The 22225-nt window shown below is 44.5% G+C and overlaps 1 protein-coding gene across 1 annotated transcript in view; it reads left to right on the forward strand.

Moving 5' to 3' along the window:
• The window catches only part of SPOCK2 (SPARC (osteonectin), cwcv and kazal like domains proteoglycan 2), a 272957-nt gene that overhangs the window by 209541 nt on the left and 41191 nt on the right, over window positions 1-22225 (forward strand). The window contains exons 3-6 of the mRNA XM_068257790.1: window positions 9665-9779; window positions 15776-15890; window positions 19179-19317; window positions 20257-20379. Of these exons, the coding sequence (XP_068113891.1) occupies window positions 9665-9779; window positions 15776-15890; window positions 19179-19317; window positions 20257-20379 (492 nt within the window). The remainder of the gene's footprint in view (window positions 1-9664; window positions 9780-15775; window positions 15891-19178; window positions 19318-20256; window positions 20380-22225) is intronic.

Below are 22225 nucleotides of genomic sequence, written 5' to 3' on the forward strand. Positions count from 1 at the left end.
AGCAGGCGGGGTTTGTCCTCCACACTGAACCATCTTGCAGTCATCAGATGCCAGCTTGAGGATATGCTGGTATCCACCTGGTCTGAACTCTGGACTTTGAAACCAAGGACTTTATGATTCTTCCCACAATAAGGACATCTTTCCAGGAACTAAGTAATTTTCTCCCTTCTTTTATTTTTCATACTGGCTATTGCTGTTTTCATAATTGTTGATTTTCATAATTGTCTGTATATATTAATTATTTATATTGCGTGAATAAACGACTTTCTCCAAGTCATTCACTTTCCGCTACCCTGCTTATCAGCACACACAGAAATGATCCCGGGTCTCTGAAGATACGCTACTGTTTGTTTGTTGTTGGCTAGACAGAATATCGTGTGTTTAACCGTTTTATTCGCAGGATTAGTCAGTCAGTTAGTGGGCCCCACGGTCCCATAGTAACCGCGGTGGTGGCAGTTTACTCTGAACCAGTAGGTGACGTTGTAATCACCCGTGTCTCACAGGCTCCCTTCTGAGTTGTCTGCGGCTAATTCTTAACGGTTCCTGCGCATTGACTGCGACCAGAGTTCGCACGATCTGTGCGCTGGCACCGTTTAGAAGGCTAAGTGCGGTCAGCCACTGAGGGCTCCTGTGACAGTGGTGGCAGTGGTGGGATGCGGTGAGACCTGTGTTGTGCTGAAAGTATCTACAATAGCGCTAGCGCTATCAAGAAACGAACTAATTCGTTGGTGTAGCTGGAAGGCAATATATTTTTTTTATATATACAGAGAGACTGTGTAGCCAGTACCCCTCCCCAAAAGTTTTATTTTATTTGGCGTGGAAATGTCCGGGAACTACAAGAAAATGTGCCTGGCGGACCTGCAGAATCTTTGCCAAGAGAGAGGCATTGATGTCGGCCGCAAGAAACAAGGGGACCTGGTAACGGAATTGTTTCAATGGGATACCCAGCAACTGCAGGAGCTGGATGTGTCTGCTGAGGTAGACGCTGACCCATCTGACTCAAGGCAAGGGGAACCAGAGACTGAGACTCCTGACCGTACAGAGGTTGTGCATCCTGAGGGCCCTGCATCAACAGTTACGCAGGAGAATGTCAGTGTGGACCCCAACCCCAAAGTTTCTGAAAATACTCGCCCGGAACTGGCCAGTACTGGACTGTCCAGGGGTGCTGACCCGGTAATGCAGCAGGCATTACAAAAGCTGATGGAGACTGACCTGGACAAGTACCTGCAGTACATGGCGGAGCAAAAACGAGAGGAACGGGAACGGCAAGCCGCTGCTGCTGCTGCTGCAGAACGCCACGCGGAGAGGGATGCCGCTGAGCGGGAACGCCAACGACAGCATGAGCTAAACATGGCAAAAGTGCAACAGGCCAGCCGGAGTTCACCGCCCAGCCTCCCTGCTGAAGGAGCTGCAGCACCCGTAAGTGCAAAATTTAAGTTTGCTAATATTGAAAAAGACACAGACATTGACTTGTTTTTGCGGTCTTTTGAAAAAGCATGCCGTCAGTATCGTCTGTCCCCAGACCAGTGGGCCAGACATCTGACACCTTTGCTGCGCTACAAAGCGCTTGATGCCTTCGCAGAATTGCCTGCGGAGAAGGATAATGATTATGCGGCTATAAAAGACGCTATCATTACTAAGTACCAGCTGACGCCAGAAGCCTATCGCAAAAAGTTCAGGGCCTGGCAGAAAAAGTCTTCTGATTCGTACCGAGATGTGGTCAGCAGCTTGCTCACCACACTCCGCCAGTGGACTCTAGGCCTCACCAAAGGGTCTTATGGCGTCCTGGAGGATTTGATAGTCCTCGAGCAATTTCTGAACATTTGCCCTGCTGATGTACGACAATTTGTGTTAGAACGCAAGCCGACTTCAGCAACTGTCGCTGCAGACCTTGCTGAGACTTTTGCAACTACCCGGGTGGCTGATACACGCAGAACTGTCTCATCCAGCTGGAGAGGAGGTCAGCCCAATACCTCGGCAGACTCTCCTGCCCCTGTGAGCCGTCAGCCACAGAGGCCAGCCAGCACAGCTTCTGCACCCAGGGCTGCAGCCTCTGGAGAGGTCACCTGTCACTACTGCCACAAGACGGGACACATGAAGTTCACCTGTCCGGAGCGGAGGCAGACCACCCCAGCACCTGGACCCCCCGCACCTCGCCCGCGGCAGACACCACCTGCCAGCGTACCCCAACCAGGAGCCGCATCCAACCTGATGTTTGCAAAGGGGACAGGGAACTCCCCCATCACAAGCAATCACCAGCTGGTTACTGTGAATGACCAGCTTGTCACTGGTTTCCGTGACACCGGAGCAGATGTCACTCTGGTGCGTGCACACCTTGTCCCCGCAGAGGCCATCATTCCTGACCAGTACCTCACCCTCACTGGAGTGGGGGGCACTCTTTCTCACATTCCCCAAGCTCGGGTGTCCATCGACTGGGGGGTGGGGGTCCACGAGAAGGTTGTTGGGATCCTGGACCAACTGCCGGTCCCTGTTTTGCTGGGGACCGACTTGGGCACGCTGGTGTCGTACTATGAACCTGCACCAAGCCCTGTGGAATGCCAGGACAGAGACGGACTCTCTGCCCACACCCAGGTACTTTGCACCCAGGGGCAAGAACAGGGGGGAGGTGGGTTGAACGTGCCTAGTTCACGGGTACCTGTGTTTGATGTACCAACTGTCTGTGATGAAAATGTTCCTGTTACTGTTATTAATGCTTGTGACAATGATGTAGGTAATGCCAATATGTGCCATTCTGAAGGGATACCTGTGCTAGCGGTAACACGCAGCCATACTGCTCAGACCCTGAGCTCAGAACAGGTAGAGGAGGTCCCGGCCTCCTCCCCCTCCTCTGACCACAGGGATGGTACCCTTCAGCCACTAACCTCATACGCCACGGGCCAGCTGGCTGAGAGTGAGAGTGCTGCATTTGTGCAAGCGCTCCAGACTGACCCTAGCCTCGAGGCCCTCAGAAAACAGGCTTCTGAGCCCCTCACAGACGAGGCTACATTCAAGGTATACTGGGAAGGTGGGAAGTTGTACAGTGAGCCTGTACACCCCACCGAAGGTGAAATGGGGATGGGTACCAAGTTGCTTGTGGTACCTAGTGCCTTCCGGGGGCATGTGCTGAAGTCCGCACATGACATTCCCCTGGCCGGGCACTTGGGGATCCACAGGACACTTGATCGTATCCGGGGACATTTCTACTGGCCTCGAATGCGGATAGATGTGACGAACTACTGCCGCTCATGTACCATTTGCCAAAAGGTAAAAAGGGCTGGGAATCCCCGCAAAGCTCCCTTGTGTCCACTGCCAATCATAGGTGAGCCCTTTCACAGAGTGGCAGTCGACATAATTGGACCATTGCCCACTCCCAGCAGCAGTGGCAAGAGGTACATCCTGACGGTGGTGGATTACGCCACCCGCTATCCTGAGGCCATGGCACTTTCCTCCCTGAGAGCGGACAAGGTAGCCGACGCGCTACTTAACATTTTCTCCCGAGTCGGGTTCCCTGCGGAGATGCTCTCCGATCAGGGAACCCAGTTTATGTCCGGACTCATGGAGGCCCTGTGCAAAAAGATACAGATGACGCACATTGTCTCCAGTCCCTACCACCCGCAGACCAATGGACTGTGTGAAAGGTTCAACGGGTCGCTGAAGCAAATGCTGACCACGTTTGTTGAGTCGCAAGGTGGCGACTGGGAACGATACCTGCCTCATCTGTTGTTTGCATACCGGGAGGTGCCGCAGGAATCTACCGGGTTCTCCCCGTTCGAGCTCCTGTATGGTAGGAATGTCCGAGGACCACTACAATTGATGCGGGAGACGTGGGAGGGCAAGGGGGACCCCACAGATGTCGCTGTAGTTGATTATGTTCTCAGGTTCAGGGACAAGATGGAGTCCCTCACGGAAATGGTAACGGAAAACATGGCCCAGGCTCAGGCCAAACAAAAACTCTGGTATGACCGCACTGCTGGAGAGAGGTCATTTGAGGTAGGTGACAAAGTGTATGCCCTTCTTCCAGTGAGGCAGAACAAGCTGCAAGCGGCCTGGGAGGGACCCTACACTATAGTGCAACGGTTAAACCCTCTGACATACCTGGTGAACATGGGAGGCAGGAAACAGAAAAGCTTTCATGTCAACATGCTGAAGGCCCACCATGACAGGACCAAGTATGTGCTGCCAGTGTGCAGCCGGTTAGAGCAGGGAGAGGCAGACCCCCTATTAGACCTGCTGGCTGACATACGAGATGTGGACAGCGACCTAAGCGTCAACCCACAACTCTCCTCGTCCCAGCAAGAGCAGTTGCAGGAGGTGCTGGGTCCGTACCAGCACACCTTCTCCGGTGTCCCGGGGCGGACCAGTCTGGCAGTGCATAGGGTAGATACGGGCACCCATCCCCCCATCAGGCAATCCGCTTACCGCGTCTCCCCAGAGGTGCAAGCGGACATGCAGAAAGAGGTGAGGGAGATGCTGGAGCTAGGGGTGGTTCAAAAGTCCTGTAGTGCCTGGGCAGCCCCTGTTGTCCTGGTCCCCAAGAAGGACCAGACAACTCGGTTCTGCGTGGACTACAGGAAGTTGAACGCCATCACCACTACAGACGCCTACCCCATGCCTCGCATCGATGAGTTGTTGGATACGCTGGCGTCCGCCAGGTACCTATCAATCATGGATCTGAGCCGGGGGTACTGGCAGATACCACTTGCACCTGACGCGAGGCAGAAGTCGGCCTTCATCACCCCTTTTGGCCTCTTCGAGTTCACGATGATGCCCTTTGGGATGAAGAACGCTCCTGCCACGTTTCAGCGGGCCGTAAACGACCTGCTGGAGGGGCTGCAAGGGTTCGCTGTAGCGTACTTGGATGACATTGCGGTGTTCAGCCCCACCTGGGAGGAACACCTCAAACACCTGTCCCAGGTACTAGAGAGGCTGGCCGCAGCCAATCTGACAGTTAAGCCGAGTAAGTGTCAGATTGGTATGACCGAGGTGCAGTACTTAGGTCACCGGGTGGGGGGTAACACCCTGAAACCTGACACGGGAAAGGTTGACGCCATCCTGGCATGGCCTCGGCCTATCACGAAAAAGCAGGTCCAGGCATTCCTGGGGACCGCCGGCTACTATAGGAAATTTGTTCCAGCCTATAGTACCCTGGCGAAGCCCCTGACCGATGCCACTAGCAAGAAACACCCCAAGGTTGTTAGCTGGACCCCCGCTTGCGAGAACGCCTTCCAAGCGTTGAAGCAGGCACTCGCGAGTGCCCCTGTGCTTCAGGCCCCGGACTTTAGTCGTCGGTTTGTTGTGCAAACCGATGCCTCTGACTACGGTCTCGGCGCAGTCCTCAGCCAGGTGGATGGAAAAGGAGATGAACACCCTATCCTCTACCTGAGCCGGAAGCTCCTGCCCCGAGAGGTAGCCTACTCCACAACTGAAAAGGAGTGCCTAGCGATCGTGTGGGCCCTACAGAAACTACAATCGTATCTGTACGGCCGCTCCTTCACGATCATTACCGACCATAATCCCCTGAGTTGGCTGAACCGCACTGCTGGGACCAATGGCAAGCTCTTACGTTGGAGCCTGTCATTACAGCAGTATGACTTCACGATTCAACACAAGGCAGGCAGCCGACACCAGAACGCCGACGGGCTATCCCGTTGCAACGGGGAACTAGATCAGATATCGCAGGTTAGCGGCAACGACACACATCTTGCTGATGCATGTCTATCTGCCTTCTCCCCAGGGGGGGCTGTCACGGACGATTGCGGGGACGCAGGCGCGTCCTGGAACCGCCCGTGAAGAAAAGAACGATCGCACTCGATTCCTGCGTCGATTGCGCTTCAAATCGGTACAATCTGGATTTATTGTGTAGGAGGTCTGCAGTCCTTTTCTTAGCAAAGAGAGCACCATTCCAAATGCTGGTTGGCCCTTTTGATATGCTAATGAGCCTGGGCCCAGAGAGTCCCTGGCTTCAAGCTGTGCTGATGGCCCATCCATCAGGTATAAGGTGACAAGCAGCTGGCAGGAAGACTGGCCCTGTGACTGCTGATCAAGCCAGAGGTGTAAACTCAGAGTTGTCTAAGCAGATTTCACATTCAGATGTTAATTGAAGGAGCCAACAGGGCCTTCATAGACAAGAAGCAGACACAGCTGGACTCCAGTCAGGCTGACTCCAGCCTTAGCAGGAAGAAATGAATGTACAATATAATCTTTTGCCCATTTACAGAATACAATAAATAGGGTGGTTATGAGAGCGGTATCATTGGATCCGTAGGGTCATGCTGGATCTCTTGATACCAGTCGAGAGGGGCCCGGGGCCCCTACCACCCAGGTATGAATCTACTCAGGACCCTGATCTGATGCACTAGCCATGTCAGGTATCATATTAATCTGTATTTTCCTCCAAGTATGAAGCTGTTACCCCCCTAAATGTAACGTGTATGGTTCAGGAGTTACAGCAATTCATAAGTTTAGCTCTAAAATCTCTGAGAGGGAATGAACTGTCATTTGCTGGTAGTTCAGAGGGGGCCGGCATTGCCACACCCCCAAACCAGCTTCATCAAAAGCACAGAGCCAGCAGGCGGGGTTTGTCCTCCACACTGAACCATCTTGCAGTCATCAGATGCCAGCTTGAGGATATGCTGGTATCCACCTGGTCTGAACTCTGGACTTTGAAACCAAGGACTTTATGATTCTTCCCACAATAAGGACATCTTTCCAGGAACTAAGTAATTTTCTCCCTTCTTTTATTTTTCATACTGGCTATTGCTGTTTTCATAATTGTTGATTTTCATAATTGTCTGTATATATTAATTATTTATATTGCGTGAATAAACGACTTTCTCCAAGTCATTCACTTTCCGCTACCCTGCTTATCAGCACACACAGAAATGATCCCGGGTCTCTGAAGATACGCTACTGTTTGTTTGTTGTTGGCTAGACAGAATATCGTGTGTTTAACCGTTTTATTCGCAGGATTAGTCAGTCAGTTAGTGGGCCCCACGGTCCCATAGTAACCGCGGTGGTGGCAGTTTACTCTGAACCAGTAGGTGACGTTGTAATCACCCGTGTCTCACAGGCTCCCTTCTGAGTTGTCTGCGGCTAATTCTTAACGGTTCCTGCGCATTGACTGCGACCAGAGTTCGCACGATCTGTGCGCTGGCACCGTTTAGAAGGCTAAGTGCGGTCAGCCACTGAGGGCTCCTGTGACAGTCATCAATTACAAGAAACGTTTGACCTCTGTGCTTGCAAACAAGGGGTTTTCCACTAAGTATTAAGTCTTATATTGTTAGAGGGTTCAAAAACTTATTTCACTCAATGAAATGCAAATCAGTTGCTATCTTTTATTTAAGGTTATTTTTTCGATTTTCTTTTTGATGTGCTATCTGCCACTGTTAAAATAAACCTACCATTGAAATAATACTGTTCTGAGACTTTTCATTTCTTTGTCATTGGACAAACTTACAAAATCAGTGAGGGGTAAAATAATTATTTCCTCCACTGTATATCTACAGACAATGGGCAGTGCTATGGGAAGTAGGATGTCACCCCAGTATGCAAATGTATTTATGGCCAGGTTGGAGGAAAACTTCCTTTCAACTTGTGAAATTAAGCCATGGGCTTACTTCCGATTTATAAACGATATCCTGTTAATCTGGACAACATCACAGGAAGAATTAATTAGATTCCACAAAAACTTCTAAGAGTACCACAAGAACATCAAGTTAATGCTCAGCTTTTCAACCTCCCATGTCAGTTTCCTTGATACCACAATTTATATCCAAGATAGAATCTTACAAACATCCATATACCGTAAACCAACTGACCGGCATATTTACCTAAAATGGAAGAGTTTCCACCCGGAACACACCAAAAAATCTATTGTTTACAGCCAGGCTCTGAGGAATAACCTAATATGTTCTAATTTAGAGGACAGAGACAGACAACTTATGTCACTACATAATATATTCATAGATCAGGAATATCGTCCACGAATCGTTGATGATCAAATACACAGAGCAACTTTAAAATGAAGAGAGGAACTGTTGAAGTACACCCCAAAGACTGAAAACAGAATCCCAATTGTGGTAACCTACAACCCAAAATTAAAGACACTGAGGAAGATATCGAAAGCCCTACAACAGATACTCCACAAAGACAAATGCCTGAAGGAAGTTTTTCCTGATTTACCACTGCTTGCTTTCAGACAACCTCCCAATTTGAGACAAATGATTATCAGAAGTGCATTATCTACACCAGAAACTCCAGGCACATTACCCTGCAATAACACAAGATGTGAGACCTGGCCTTATATTTTGGGCACAAGCCAAATACAAATACCAAACTCACAGAAATAACTTCAAATACAAGACCAATTTTCCTGCGAGTCATCCAATGTTGTATACATGATACGCTGCATGAGATGCCTCTCAAGAGAAATCTATATAGGAGAAACAGGACAAAAACTGCACACAAGAATGAACCATCACCGCTTTAAAATCAATGAGGGTAAAATGGACACACCAGTGGGCCAATACTTCTGTGAACCAGGACACAGCATGCAAGATCTAAAAGTACTTGTTCTTAAAGAGAAACTCCGACCAAGAATTAATTTTTATCCCAATCACTGACTAAATCATTTATACATAATTATTGTAAAAATGAAGCACTTTTTTATTACATTATTTTCACTGGAGTTCCTCTTTAAGGGTCACTTCAAAAATGAACAATCAAGTACAAATTTAAGGGTAACTTCAAAAATGAACAATCAAGTACAAATTTATGAAAATATTCAAGACATTAACAGAAGGTTTAAATTGTGGAATAGGATTCATGACTCCTTATGTAACATGATTGATTTGGCTTCTTGATCTTCACAAACCTGCTGGATTTCATGTATGGTTGCACTAACTCACTGGCTCCAGCCTGCTGATCACCTGACACCTAACGGATAAACAGTAACCAGCACAACTGTCATCTTCGTGTTTACTATTTACCTGCATCAGTGTTTTACTTTAGCTAACATCTGGAAATAAGCCTGAAGAAGGGGACTAGATCCCAGAAAGCTTGCATAATTTAACTCTATCAGTTAGCCATTAAAAGGTATTATTTTTTACAAAACTTTGTTTTTTCTACCTATATGGTCAGAAATGAAAAAAGCTTGTGAACAAGGAGGCCTATGAATGTACTCTAGTGACACCAGTTCTGTCTGGCAAAATTCCTACTTAACTTTAACTTGAGTCAGAAGGTGGGTACAGTTGTGGACAATAGGAATTGTGATATACAGTTATAGGGGGAAAAAGTACAGTGTCTTTAAATTGTGACGTTTTGCGTATCCCCACATTATATAAAAACTCAAAGGTGCATTGACTGGTGGGGTTGTGTAACCATAGAGATGAAGACCCACCCCTCCCAAAGGTGAGTATAGCTACGGATGAGGTGAGAGGTTAGTTAGAAGAAAATTCATGGAATTTGACCTTTAATTTAGGCAATGTTTAGGTAGTGTTTACTTTATAATATATTACAGGTGACCTAAAATCATATCACATTTTAAATCAAACTATTGAATTTTCTTTCAGAAGAATCCGGTCTTTCACATTAAGATTTCTAAACTCCAAAAAATGAGTTTCCCTTTTGCCTTTATGGTATTAATGCAGTGTTTTCATGCTTTTAGCTCTGGATACCACAAAGGACCCATGCCAGAAAGTGAAATGCAGCCGACACAAGGTTTGCATAGCCCACGGCTACCAGAAAGCTATGTGCATAAGCCGCAAGAAGCTGGAACACAGGTGAGAACTAAACACAAGCTGACAGGAAATGCATCATTTGTCCTTAGATGGTTGAATCAGTTTCCCATTTTCCTTATCCATCACCAGAGTTCACTGAAGACTCACCAAAGCATCTTGAACCCACAGATCTTGTAGAACAAAAATAAAAATGTTATTGATTTTCTTTGCCCTGTAATATATCCACAGATGTCTAATAAAATTGTATTTGTTTTGAAAAAAATGTTGATACAGTAAAAGAAAAAATATTGGACACAACCACAAAGTAATCTCTATAATGTTTAGTAAGCATAACAAGTTAAGCTTTGCTGAGTTAATGATGACTAGAGGTGGAAGCTAAATGGTTCTAAGATTGAAAAACGGGATTTAGAAACTTTTTTTGTCTATTTTGTACTTCTTATTGTTGAAGCGTAGAAGTATGAATAGAGGTGCCAAAATAAAATAAAACTGTCTAAAAACAGTTTAAAAAGGGGTAAGTTAGTGGACTTGCCTCCCTCGAAGAAAAATAGACATAGATTTGTTATTTTTAGCACAAAAAAAAATAACATTTATTTGTAGCTCCAGTTTGCTTGGTGGTGGGGTGTTATCCCTGTTTTTTCCTGTCTGCAGAGTGTGACTTCTTAAAACCTGAGTGGGGTCAGGTCATAATACTCCCCACCACCTGTGTGGTAATTTGCGTTTATGAGTATATCTACTACTTCTCGCATTATTATACTGTGAATCACAAAGGTACTACACTATATTGGGCTCTCAGTTTCTGCTTTTGTTTTACAAGTGTTTCTTATTGTTAAAAATTGTGACACTGTTTTTTGTTAGAAGTCCTGTGGAGTCCTAAATTAATGCTAAGTGTCTAACCAGCACACTGTAGTGTTTTTTTTCTCTTAATAGGGAATAATCTTTAAGACCACTTGCCACAAAAAGGATGGTTTGTTATATATAGTAAATATCAGGTTTGTGCTGCTACTGCTTTATATATGCAGTATCTACTTTGTGACCAACTTGATACATTTACAGTGCCGACTTCGAGTCCTCCCTTTTCTCCTGCTGTGAGTCTTCTTACTATTTTCTCATCGTAGCCAAATCTGATCGTGCCAATCTGTCTTGCACTGAAATTTCAGCTTTGCATTAACTTGTTAAAATCCTCTATGTTATGACATCAAGTTCAACATTGGGAGGTTTCATGTACGTCTAGCTTAATTTCATGGGTATGTTACATGGGTATGTTATGATTGATTTCCTGCTCTCCCACTCCTGTGATGTTATGCATGCGCCTACAAAAGCGCAGTGAGGCCCTCCTTCTGGCTTATTGGTAGCGGGAAAGATCAGTACACATGAGTTTGTCTAGTCTCCTCTGCACGTCCTGGAACATCCATGCACAGAAACCTACACATTTACATTTCAAAACCCCAGGCTTCTGAGACAGTAGACATAATATCATGGGATCATTTCTTTAGTTTTTCTCCTAAATTTTCTCCTGGGGACATTTCCACAATTTATAAATCATTTTGGTAGTACTTTCTTAACTACTATCTGATACTTTCAATTGCAGAGTGCTAACATTTTTTAAATAAGAGATGAAAAAATGATCTCCTAGGAGAAAAAGTAATTGAATAAGGATCATGATCTCTTGTTTGTGGAATACATACAGTATTTCTACCACAGCGTTTGATTTGTGTCTTTCAAACTCCTGAAAGCTTGAATGTAATATGCAACTACATTTTCACAAAAAATTTAAAACAAACGCTTGTGTGAAAAATCCTTTGTGACTTGAAACAAGTGTTGTCATTCCTTCTACACTGGTACACTGGAGAAAGCCTCAGCCATATGGGAAAGCAAAAAAGAAATTAAATGTAAAAAATAAACATCAAGAAGAGGCTGCCTGCCTCGGAATACACATTTCCTCACTCACTTAACACCCAGTCTGGATGCTTTATAGTGTCTGTGAAACCCCTCCAAGACCTTCTCAAGTGGCTCTGAGATTTGGACAGGCAAAACAGATTTTCATCGCTCTCTGAGCTGAACACGATTTCTGCTTATGCTATTGTTTGCCTAAATGTATGTGCAAATGTAGTACTGAAATCATACTTTTTCAAATTAAGTAAATATACATGTTAGAAACACAGAAAAGTTACACCATGCTGTATGAAACCACTTCTATGTCAGGTCTTCTTTGATAGTTCAGCTCACATGCTCTGCCCTCCTTGCACTAATCACATGGTATTACATGTAAGGCATTGAGTAATACCCAGATCGTGGTGACCCAGAACCACTCAGAGAGTATAAAGGGCTAAATAGAACCAAAATCCCTCCATTTAAGAGCATTGTTAATTTAGCATTGGTCTCTTTATAATTTCCTAGTGGTCACCGTGAGCTATCTGGCTGTTACTAAGTACTGGTCCAAGCCCTATCCCAGTGATGGCTAACCTTGGCACTCCAGCGGTGACAAAACTACAAATCCCATCTTGCCTCTGCCTCCACGTGTAATGATGAGAGCTGTCAGAGTATTGCAATGCCTCATGGGACTTGTAGTTCCACCACAGCTGGGGTGCCAAAGTTAGCCATCACTGCCCTTTCCCATATCAATTGATGCCATGTACTAATGAGGACCAGAAAGTCTGAAACAGCTGTATGCATGTTGGATTGATGTGGCTCTGTAACATGTATTAGCTATAGGCTGATTATATACTGCACTGCATGTGTATCCTTGCTTTCAGGGCCTTAAAGGGGTGATTTGTATATTCAGGAGTTATGCATCATGGGAAACTGTACCTAAAGCGGATTATGGCAAATACCTTTTGTTTTAAAAAAGGCAATATTAATTAATATTAAATATTAAAATAAGCTTTGAAAAGAGAGTTGTGTGGTCATAATTTCTTCCATACAACGTGTAGCCCTCATGTCGCCCATACAAGATGTCAAGTGATCATTTTCCCTTTGTAGCATGTACAGGCATCACATCCTCCTATATAAAAGGTGTAGGCATCACGTGTCCAATGTAGTATTGGACACGCCACAATTCTCCCCATGTAACAAGATGAGACATTATTTGTCCCATATAATATATGCAGCTATCTCCCACATAAATAATGTGCAGCTACCCTGTCACCCATATGACAGGTGAAACAATCATTTTCTCTATACAACAAGTGCAGTTACCATGTCCCTCTCATCCCAATATTTATACCGCCATCATCGCCCATATATAATGTGCGACATACAGTACAGTATATATAGTCCTTTAGAGGACCCACCCTTTACCCCCCCTTAAGGACCAGCGCTGTTTGATGGGATCTGTGCTGGGTGGGCTCTGCAGCCCCCAGCACAGATCAGCGGGCACGCAGAGCGATCAGATCGCCCCCCTTTTTTCCCCCCTATGGGGATGATGTGCAGGGGGGGTCTGATCGCTCCTGCTGGTGGCATGTTGCGGGGGGGGGGGCACCTCAAAGCCCCCCTCCGCGGCGACATTCCCTCCCCCTCCCTCTCCTACCTGTCCCCCTAGTGATCCGGGCTGCACAGGACGCTATCCGTCCTGTGCAGCCAGTGACAGGACGTCCTCTGTCACATGGCGGCGATCCCCGGCTGCTGATTGGCCGGGGATCGCCGATCTGCCTTACGGCGCTGCTGCGCAGCAGCGCCGTACAATGTAAACAAAGCAGATTATTTCCGCATGTGTTTACATTTAGCCTGCGGGCCGCCATCGGCGGCCCGCAGGCTATTCACGGAGCCCCCCGCCGTGAATTGACAGGAAGCAGCCGCACGCGCGAGCGGCTGCTTCCTGATTAATCAGCCTGCAGCTGGCGACGCAATACTGCGTCGCTGGTCCTGCAGCTGCCACTTTGCCGACGCACGGTATAAGCGTGCGGTCGGCAAGTGGTTAAAGAGAAACCGTGACCAAGAATTGAACTTCATCCCAATCAGTAGCTGATACCCCCTTTTACATGAGAAATCTATTCTTTTTCACAAATGGATCATCAGGGGGCTCTGTATTGCTGATATTGTGTTGAAACCCCTCCCACAAGAAACTCTGAGGACCATGGTACTCCCGGCAGTTTCCTGTCTGTGAACCTTGTTGCATTGTGGGAAATAGCTGTTTACAGCTGCTTCCAACTGCCAAAACAGCAAGCAGCAGCTACATCACCTGCCAGCAGTAAAAATGTCACCATGGGATAAATGTCAGAATGTAAATCAGGTATTTAAAAGATTTTACAATGGGCAAACACTGACTAAATCATTTATTCATAATTATTGTAAAAATGAAGCACTTTTTTTATTACATTATTTTCACTGGAGTTCCTCTTTAATATAGCTTCAATTGTATGCAGTTGTATAACTGCCATACCCAACCACTTATGTGAATGCTCTTATTCAGTTACCTGTACTGGATGGCAGGTGGCAGTTGGTTGTTTATAGAACTTTGGGTTACGCAAATAAACTGCCCACATCAAATAGCTCTGAAGGACTCAAGTAACTTGTCTATATATATATATATATATATATATATATCTAAAGTTTAGATAGTTTACACAGCATATCTAGCTGCAAACAGCTTCAACATTTTATGATTATTTATTTCTGTGATACAATGAGGGCAGCCATGTTCTGTTTGTCACATTGTCACAGGCTGAGGGGTGGAGATGCTATCAACTTGCCTGTGTGTAAATTAAGTCCCCTCTCCTCCTCCCCTCTGCCTCTGAAATCTCTGGATAGTAACCTCCTCCTCCTCCTCCTCCTGCCCAGACTCAGCTCCCATAAGCCCTTGCTACAGTGCCAAGGCACTGTGAAAAGCTGTGTGCGAGGCTTGTTTAGTTTAAAGGGAATTAGAGTATTAAAACAAAACAAAAAAAGTATTTGGCTTGAGGAATGCCCTATAAACTATAAGAAAGGAACACAATTATGCAATGAGTAAAGTTTTATCTCGGATCCACTTTAAAGGGAACCTGAACTGAGTAAAATTATTTAAAATAAACACGAGGTAGCTTTGTGTAGTTGCCCACAGCATAGGTAGCCTGGAATAATTGCCCCCCAAGTACAGGTACAGCTACAAGTGGAAGACAGAGTAACCACTACGCTGCAGCCGCTGTTCTGATTCCACCCAGACCTCCGGCTCCCTACATGCAACAGAGCGTCAGGCTGCTATTTATGTGGAAGTAGGAAGTGATGTAATGCAATGGAGTTGGGGCCAACCGGGGGTCTACAAGGCAGCGTCATTCAGAGGAGAGGAGCCAGCGAATGCAGGAGCCAGGAGGCAGAGCAGATGCCGCCGATTGCTTGCGGCAGCAGCTGAAACATAATGGAATGAACCGACAGTGTGTAACCCATTCTTTGTGGCAGAGTGGACTTAGTTTGAGTCAGTGTATAGTTGCATTTTTGGCAACCCCCCTCTCCTGTCACCCAGAATGCCACGCTCCTTGTGCCCTATTACTTACACGTATTGCTTACATATTGCCCTATTGCTTGTATTGCCACAATTTATATTAACAGTTTATGTTTTTGTTAATATTCACTGTGGTAATTAACACATTTTTGATGGGGGCAGTGAAGCTTGACAACAAATTACATAAAACCAATGTGCAAAGTTTTTAATCATAGGTTATCTCAATGGACAGTCTAAGGTATAATGTCACTATCGAGCTTTTGGTTGTTAAAGCTTATGTTTTTATGGATATTGTATGGAATATATCATAATTTGCAATGCATGCAACGTTTTTTGCATTGTACATAACGCACCACCGATGCTGGGTTACCTCCTCGTTCTAGTGCGAGGAGGTACAGACCCTCTGGGCCACTGGGTGGGAAAAGGAAGGGGGAGTGAGTGATTGGGGAAAAAGGTTTGGAAAGGGTTAATGCAAATTTTCTATAACTGGCATTTAAAAAATGGCATGAATGCTATTGCAAAAGTTAAATGAAGACTTGTAGACATCCTACTGATATGTCTTCTATTAAAGTAAAGCTCTTTTTTGACTAATAAACTTTACTTTTGCTTGTCTTTTGCGTAACAGAATTAAGCAGCCCAATATGAAACTCCATGGGAGCAAAGACCACCTCTGCAAGCCGTGTCATGTGACTCAGCCTGCATCAGTGTGCGGTTCTGACGGACACACATATACCTCTGTGGTGAGTGTTTCCTGTTGTAATCACAATTCTCTATTTACGGAATATATTGAACCCCTTGGATGAACTGTAGATGCAGTGGTGCTGAAGTAGCAGATCAGTTCTATAGATAAAAGAGATTATTGTTGATCTGTGGATAGCATGTAGCAGATTGTTTAGGCAGTGTGTAGTGTACAAAATGTTCACTTCCCTGAGCATGCCCAAGACACCGTGATAAACTGGCCAAAGTAGACTTTGTATAATAGGCACAAATATGTTTCTTCCTGTCAAACTCTAGGCAGTTCCTAAGTGTATGTTAATAAGTAGATAATAATTGCACTGTAATGATAGTGTCTGTTTGGGTACCACATATCTAGAACATGCATTCTATGCGCTGGGCCAGATAAAGCTGTCTACGTTTTATTGTAATGCTGTTTGTGCATTTGTTGAAACCTATTATTAATATTATTGCCCGGTTCACAGTGGCCTTAAAAATGGTCCATTTATTGCAGCTAAACGGACCAGATCCTAATGGTGATGAATGGATCCTATGTTAATCAATAGGATCCATTTACATTGCTTGGTTAGAACGGATCCATTCAGCACGTTCCGCCTAACGGACAGCAAGTTTGAGTCTGCAGTGTTTCTCTGGATCGATGCATCCTTTGCATTGACCACGCGCTAACGGAATGGAGGGTCAACTATTAAAAACGGATGCCTATCAAAAACCAATCCATTTCGCTGATTCGTTTTAAGGCTCTCTGCACACTGCAAATCCGTTTTGCGATTCCGTTTCCGATTTTCAATTCCGATTTTCCCTGAATACATTCAACAGAAAAACAGATCAAAAAATGCAGCATGCAGTAAAGATTAAAAATCGGAATCGGATGTAAAAAAACTATTAAAAATCAGAATCGCATGCAGTGTGCAGGGAGCCTTACACAGATCAGTTTAAATCTGGCCAATGTGTACCGGGCCTTATTATCCATACTGCTGCTTAGTATGCCAACTCCTAACCAGCGAGGCGCAGGCATGCTGGATGTGCACAAAGATGCTAATTTTGCAGTTAAATGAGAAGCTTTCCCACTTTTATGTACAATGATAAAACACAGGCTTTTTTTCAATGTATCTGACGAAATCTAAAAGCTTACCGCAACTGTACAATTGCACATTTCTTATGAAATGTTACACAAACTTATAAAATGTTTGAGGCACCCACACTCATCAATAATACTCATCTGCAGAGATGTTTAATGAGTTGCTAACAATGCCTGCTTGCATGCAAATTGTATTGCAAGAATTACATGCCCTTCCTGATGGTTTTGTTTAGCCCAATTGCAATATGCATGGAACCTGGAATTATTGACCATCTCTAGTCATCTCTAAAGTGTCACCTTTGTTCTGTAGACCAGTATGGGGTCTCCTAAAACTCCTATGTGTATGCACATTATAAACAGAAAGCTTTTTTTGTTGATTTTTTAAGATGCTGTAATTTCTTAAAGCAACACCCATTTTAGCTAGACTGAAAAACTCAGCGAAGGAGGTTCTCTGGATTTAGTGCGGTTCTTGAAAGTGGATCTAAACTCACAACTTTCTTTCTGCATTACAAGATTAGCCACAGCATGACAACCCTTAGGGAAAAAAATGTCTTCGCCAGAATTTATGGAAATCCTAAAAAAAATAAATGGATATTTAACTTTGTACCCCTTTCCTGGGAGCACTGAAAGGGGAACTTCAGCCTAAACAAACATACTGTCATCAAATTACATTAGTTATGTTAATTAGAATAGATAGGTAATATAATCTCTTACCCACCCTGTTTTAAAAGAACAGGCAAATGTTTGTGATTCATGGGGGCTGCCGTCTTTGTCATGGGGGCAGCCATCTTTTTGGTTGAAAGGAGGTGACAAGGAGCAGGAGACACAGTTACAACTATCCTGTGTCCTGATTACCCCTCCCAGCTGCACACGCAAGGCTTCAAATGTCAAATTCAAAATGTAAAAAAAAAAAAAAATTGCACCAAAACAGCAGAACGAGAACAACAAAATCATAAATCCCATCATGATTTGCACAGCATCAGGGGAAAAAAGCCTGGGCAGTTTTCTTCTGTGCAGCTAAAAGTGAGGCTTGTATAAGAGAAACAAAGTTCTGATGCCGTGAAACTGTTAAAGAAACACCAAGCCTTTTCAGTGCTGCTGAGTCGATTTTTAGTCCGGAGGTTCACTTGAAAGGATTAAAGGTTGTCCGATGTACTCGGATGTTGGGCTGATGTACTCGATTGGTTGCACAGCGGTAATGTTGTGGGATACCGGGACAAGCGCCGAATGCGAGAGAATCTCTGGCACTGTCCCCCTAGTGTAAAATGTCCCCTGGGTGCCTTGTGCATGTTGGTGTCCGCCACTTTTCCCCACATACACAAGCCCTGTGTGGTTGCTGGCTAAGCCCTACATGGGCTGCAGTTATTTTCATATTTTTTTGTAATGTTGCATATAGGATATTATGGGATTACAAATACAAATATTTTTAAATTATTGCATTACCACAAATCAGCTTATCATATAATTGCCAATCTCTCCTTCCGTTCAGAAACTGTCACACTACCTTCTTCTCATTCTCCCATCAAATTCCTAACCCGGCAGCTCAACAGTTTTTACTGGGTTCCTGGTGCTCAGGCAGCATTTGGAACAACCAGCATAGCTTTAAGACTGGCTAAGTGATGTTAGTAATAAACTGTTACTATATTGCTAGAGTACTTTTGTTACTACTATACTGCTGAGTAGCCTGTTGGGTTAGAGGCTGAAGTGCAGGTAACTTCCTGCAGGTGCTTGTAGACAGTTGGATTCATTTTCCCTTATTAGAGCCAAATGACTGATGCAATAGACTTGTATTATTGATGAGAGGCTACTTTTACGGTTTTCTGTGAAGAAAGATTTTTGAAGTACTGTTGCCACATTCTTATAAACCATTACTGCAGTTATCCATTCTGAAAGTATGAGTAACTGTGGTAATCAGTTCCAGAGTTTCACAGAACACAAGAAAACATTATCACATCTGTCAGCCCAACTGCTAAATAGTGTCTTATGATGAATCTTCTTCCAAGGTTAACCTGGCAGTTGTACAGTTCTCACTCTGAGCATTGTGTTCAACAACAGAAGTGATATAGTGCTAATATTCCGCAGCTCTGTGCAATCTGACAATTTATAATACAGACTTCGAAATTATGGACTCTAAGAGGGATCTGCAAGAGCATCAGCTTATACTCCAGGAATTGGCATGGCACCCCTCAGACCTTGTTTCTTTCTCCATTATTAGTGTAAGCTGGAGCAGCAGGCATGCCTGAGCAGCAAACAGCTGACTGTGAGGTGCCAAGGATCCTGTCCATGTCCAACCGAAAACTCCCCGACCACAACCACCACCACCACCATCACCACCACAGATACCGGCAAACACGGTAAGACCCCAATGCTGTTTAGTAAAAAGACAAAGGGTACCACTTCACCGTACTGAGTGGGACAGTGCAGGAACACGAGCAGCCAAGCCCAATAAGCAGAGGTAGAAAAGGAAGGTCCACACTAATGTCTCCACATCCAATGTACTTTATTCAGGACATATCCAGTTACAGGTAATAACACTTGACTTTTTTTATAATATAATAAAAAATATATATATATATATATATTTTTATACATTTTTATACACAATTGCTTGTTTTATCAACATTTAATATTAATATATGGTCATTTTAACACCTAAATTGCCACTGCTTAGATTCAGACATAGGCCCGTAGATGCGGTGCAGCTGCACAGGGGCCCCATGTCTTCTAGGGCCCATGCAGCAGAACTACAATCAGGGCTGGATTATCCTCTAGGCACTCTGCAATACTCCCCCCCCCCCCCCCCTCCTTCCTATGTAGCTATTTCATATTCCTTGTATCACCTTGTCGCTACCCACCATGTGGTTGTCTCTCCCTCTACCAACAGCCCCCGTCCCATTGGTTGTTGGTCTCTTCCGCTCTCGGTGTCCCTCATGTGGCTGTCTTTCCCTCCCATTTCCATCCCCCTTTGTGTGGCTGTCTGTTGCACCTCTCCTGGAATTGGGATGCAACCTTTAATGTAAATGGATATACTGATGAAATGTATAGAATGGTATGCTATAATAGAATTGGCTTCTTAAAACAGAAATTTGCAATAATTCAGTTATATATGAACATTTGTAGTTACCCACAATGCACTACTACTAAATATGCAAATTATCTCTTTAAGTTTTGCTTTTTTAGTAAGAGGGCTTTTTGGTCCCTTTTATCCCCCCACACATTCCTAGTAGTTTGGGTCACCCTGAGCTGCTTGGTTACTCTATATTAGAATTGCTAACCACCTTCTTCATTATTAGGAGAGACGTGTACTGGTCAGGACTTAGCGGACCTCGGAGATCGTTTACGGGACTGGTTTCAACTGCTTCATGAGAACTCCAAGCAAAACAGCACATCCGCTACAGGAGTAAAGCAGGTCAATGGTGAGTAGCTCCTATTAGGTTGACTACTCATAATTGGTGGTTTCAGTTGTGCTCTAAAGCTGGCCATACACTTATAGATTTCCACCCAATGTTCCAAAACGATCAGTTTCTGAAATGAATCGATTCAGAAGGAATTGATTACTACCATGCACAAGCATACTTGGAGAGTCCCCAATAAATAGTACTGTTATTTTATAGCTGCTTATTGGCTGGTCTTTTTTGTACCTGAGGGAGGTGAGTCCACCTGCGTCCCTCCTTTTAAGCGGATTTTAATGATTTTATCCTTGTTGGTGCCTCTGTTACTCTTGCTTTACTAGTGATTAGTCCACCCTGGGTGGAGGGGTGTATCCCCAACTTCTATCTACAGAGAGCGACTTTTAATACCTGAGTGGGGTCAGGTTATAATTCTCCCCACCTGCCGGTTCAGTGGTTGCCTTTATGATAACCCATATTTGTGAGTACATTACCATTAATTTTCACTCCATTTCCATACATACATACTACACCATATTGGGCTCTCGATTTCATTTTTGATTTTTCAAAGATGCACATGCACATCAATTTCCAATAGTTTCCAGGAGAGAATGTATTGAAAATCAATCGAACTGCAGAGTTGCACTGTCAGCCACTAATCTCGGTAAACCCCACCCTTGTAAGGCTTTGCTCAAACTATACACGTTGCTGTGCACATTTCAGCAGTGCAAAATGGTGTGTGACACGCAAGATCAACAGAAGTGCATAGAATGCACTGTGTGACATTCACACTTTATGCGCTGCAAAGCCATATCGCACTGCTGCATGCATTTTTGTCAAACCACTATGTTGACCCATTCACTGTAAACAAAGGGATCAGCAGTGCAACAAAGATGTTGCAATTGTGTTCCAATTGCATGGCCATCTGCGTTTGCTAGTGTGAACGAGGCCTAATGTAACTCCCTCCATGAGCTCTGCTGCTTGATTTAAAGGACCACTATAGCAAAAAAAAAAGTACGCAGTTTAAATCTGACATGTCTTGGACCAGTCCATCTCCTCACGGGGGATTCTCAGGGTTTTCTTTGTTTACAAAAGCATTTCCTGAATGGCAGTTGCTAAGTCTACGTGCTAAAATAGTAAGACCTCAGCAGGCTTCCCTACTCGCTTGCACACTATTTTGGCAGTTACACATAGCAACTGCCATTCAGGGAATGCCTATAAAAATAATACTGAGAACACCCCATGAGGAATGGACCAGTCCAAAACCTGACAGATTTTAACTGCTTACGTTATTTGTTAAAGTGTCCACAATGCAAATGGACACAAAAAAAGGGTAGAATGTGAACTTTGTTTTTGTACCCACAGCAGCCTTTTTGTCTATTGCTTTCCCCTATAAAGATGATAGAGAGGAGTGAAACTATTTGATTTGCTCTTTACCGGGCACAATCAGTAAGTCCTGCTAGTGGGCTCCAGTTTACTTGATGATGGAGTTCAGTGACGGCATGACGCTTCATGTATCTTCCAAACCAGCATGTGCATATTTCACAGAACATTATTTGCCTGAAAAATGTTCAGTTTTCTTGATCCGTAACAGATGCTTAAATTAGAAATCTGCATCAGCTATATTTGCATACATCCAACCCACAAACCTGTCCTATTCATCATAGGTGCTAATTAAAGCACAGAATTGTCAGAATCGCGTCTCATACATGACAGAGTTGTGTATCAGAAAGGGTCACGACACAAGTAAGGCTGATTATATAGCCCTCTCTAATGCCAGAATAAATCATACCTCCAGCAGCAGAAAATATTCTAATTCAGAAAAAAATGTAACAGGACCTATAGATTAGGAAGCTGAAAGTACATGCTGTTT

The sequence above is a fragment of the Hyperolius riggenbachi genome, chromosome 10 (assembly GCF_040937935.1).
Source record: "Hyperolius riggenbachi isolate aHypRig1 chromosome 10, aHypRig1.pri, whole genome shotgun sequence".
NCBI lineage: Eukaryota > Metazoa > Chordata > Amphibia > Anura > Hyperoliidae > Hyperolius > Hyperolius riggenbachi.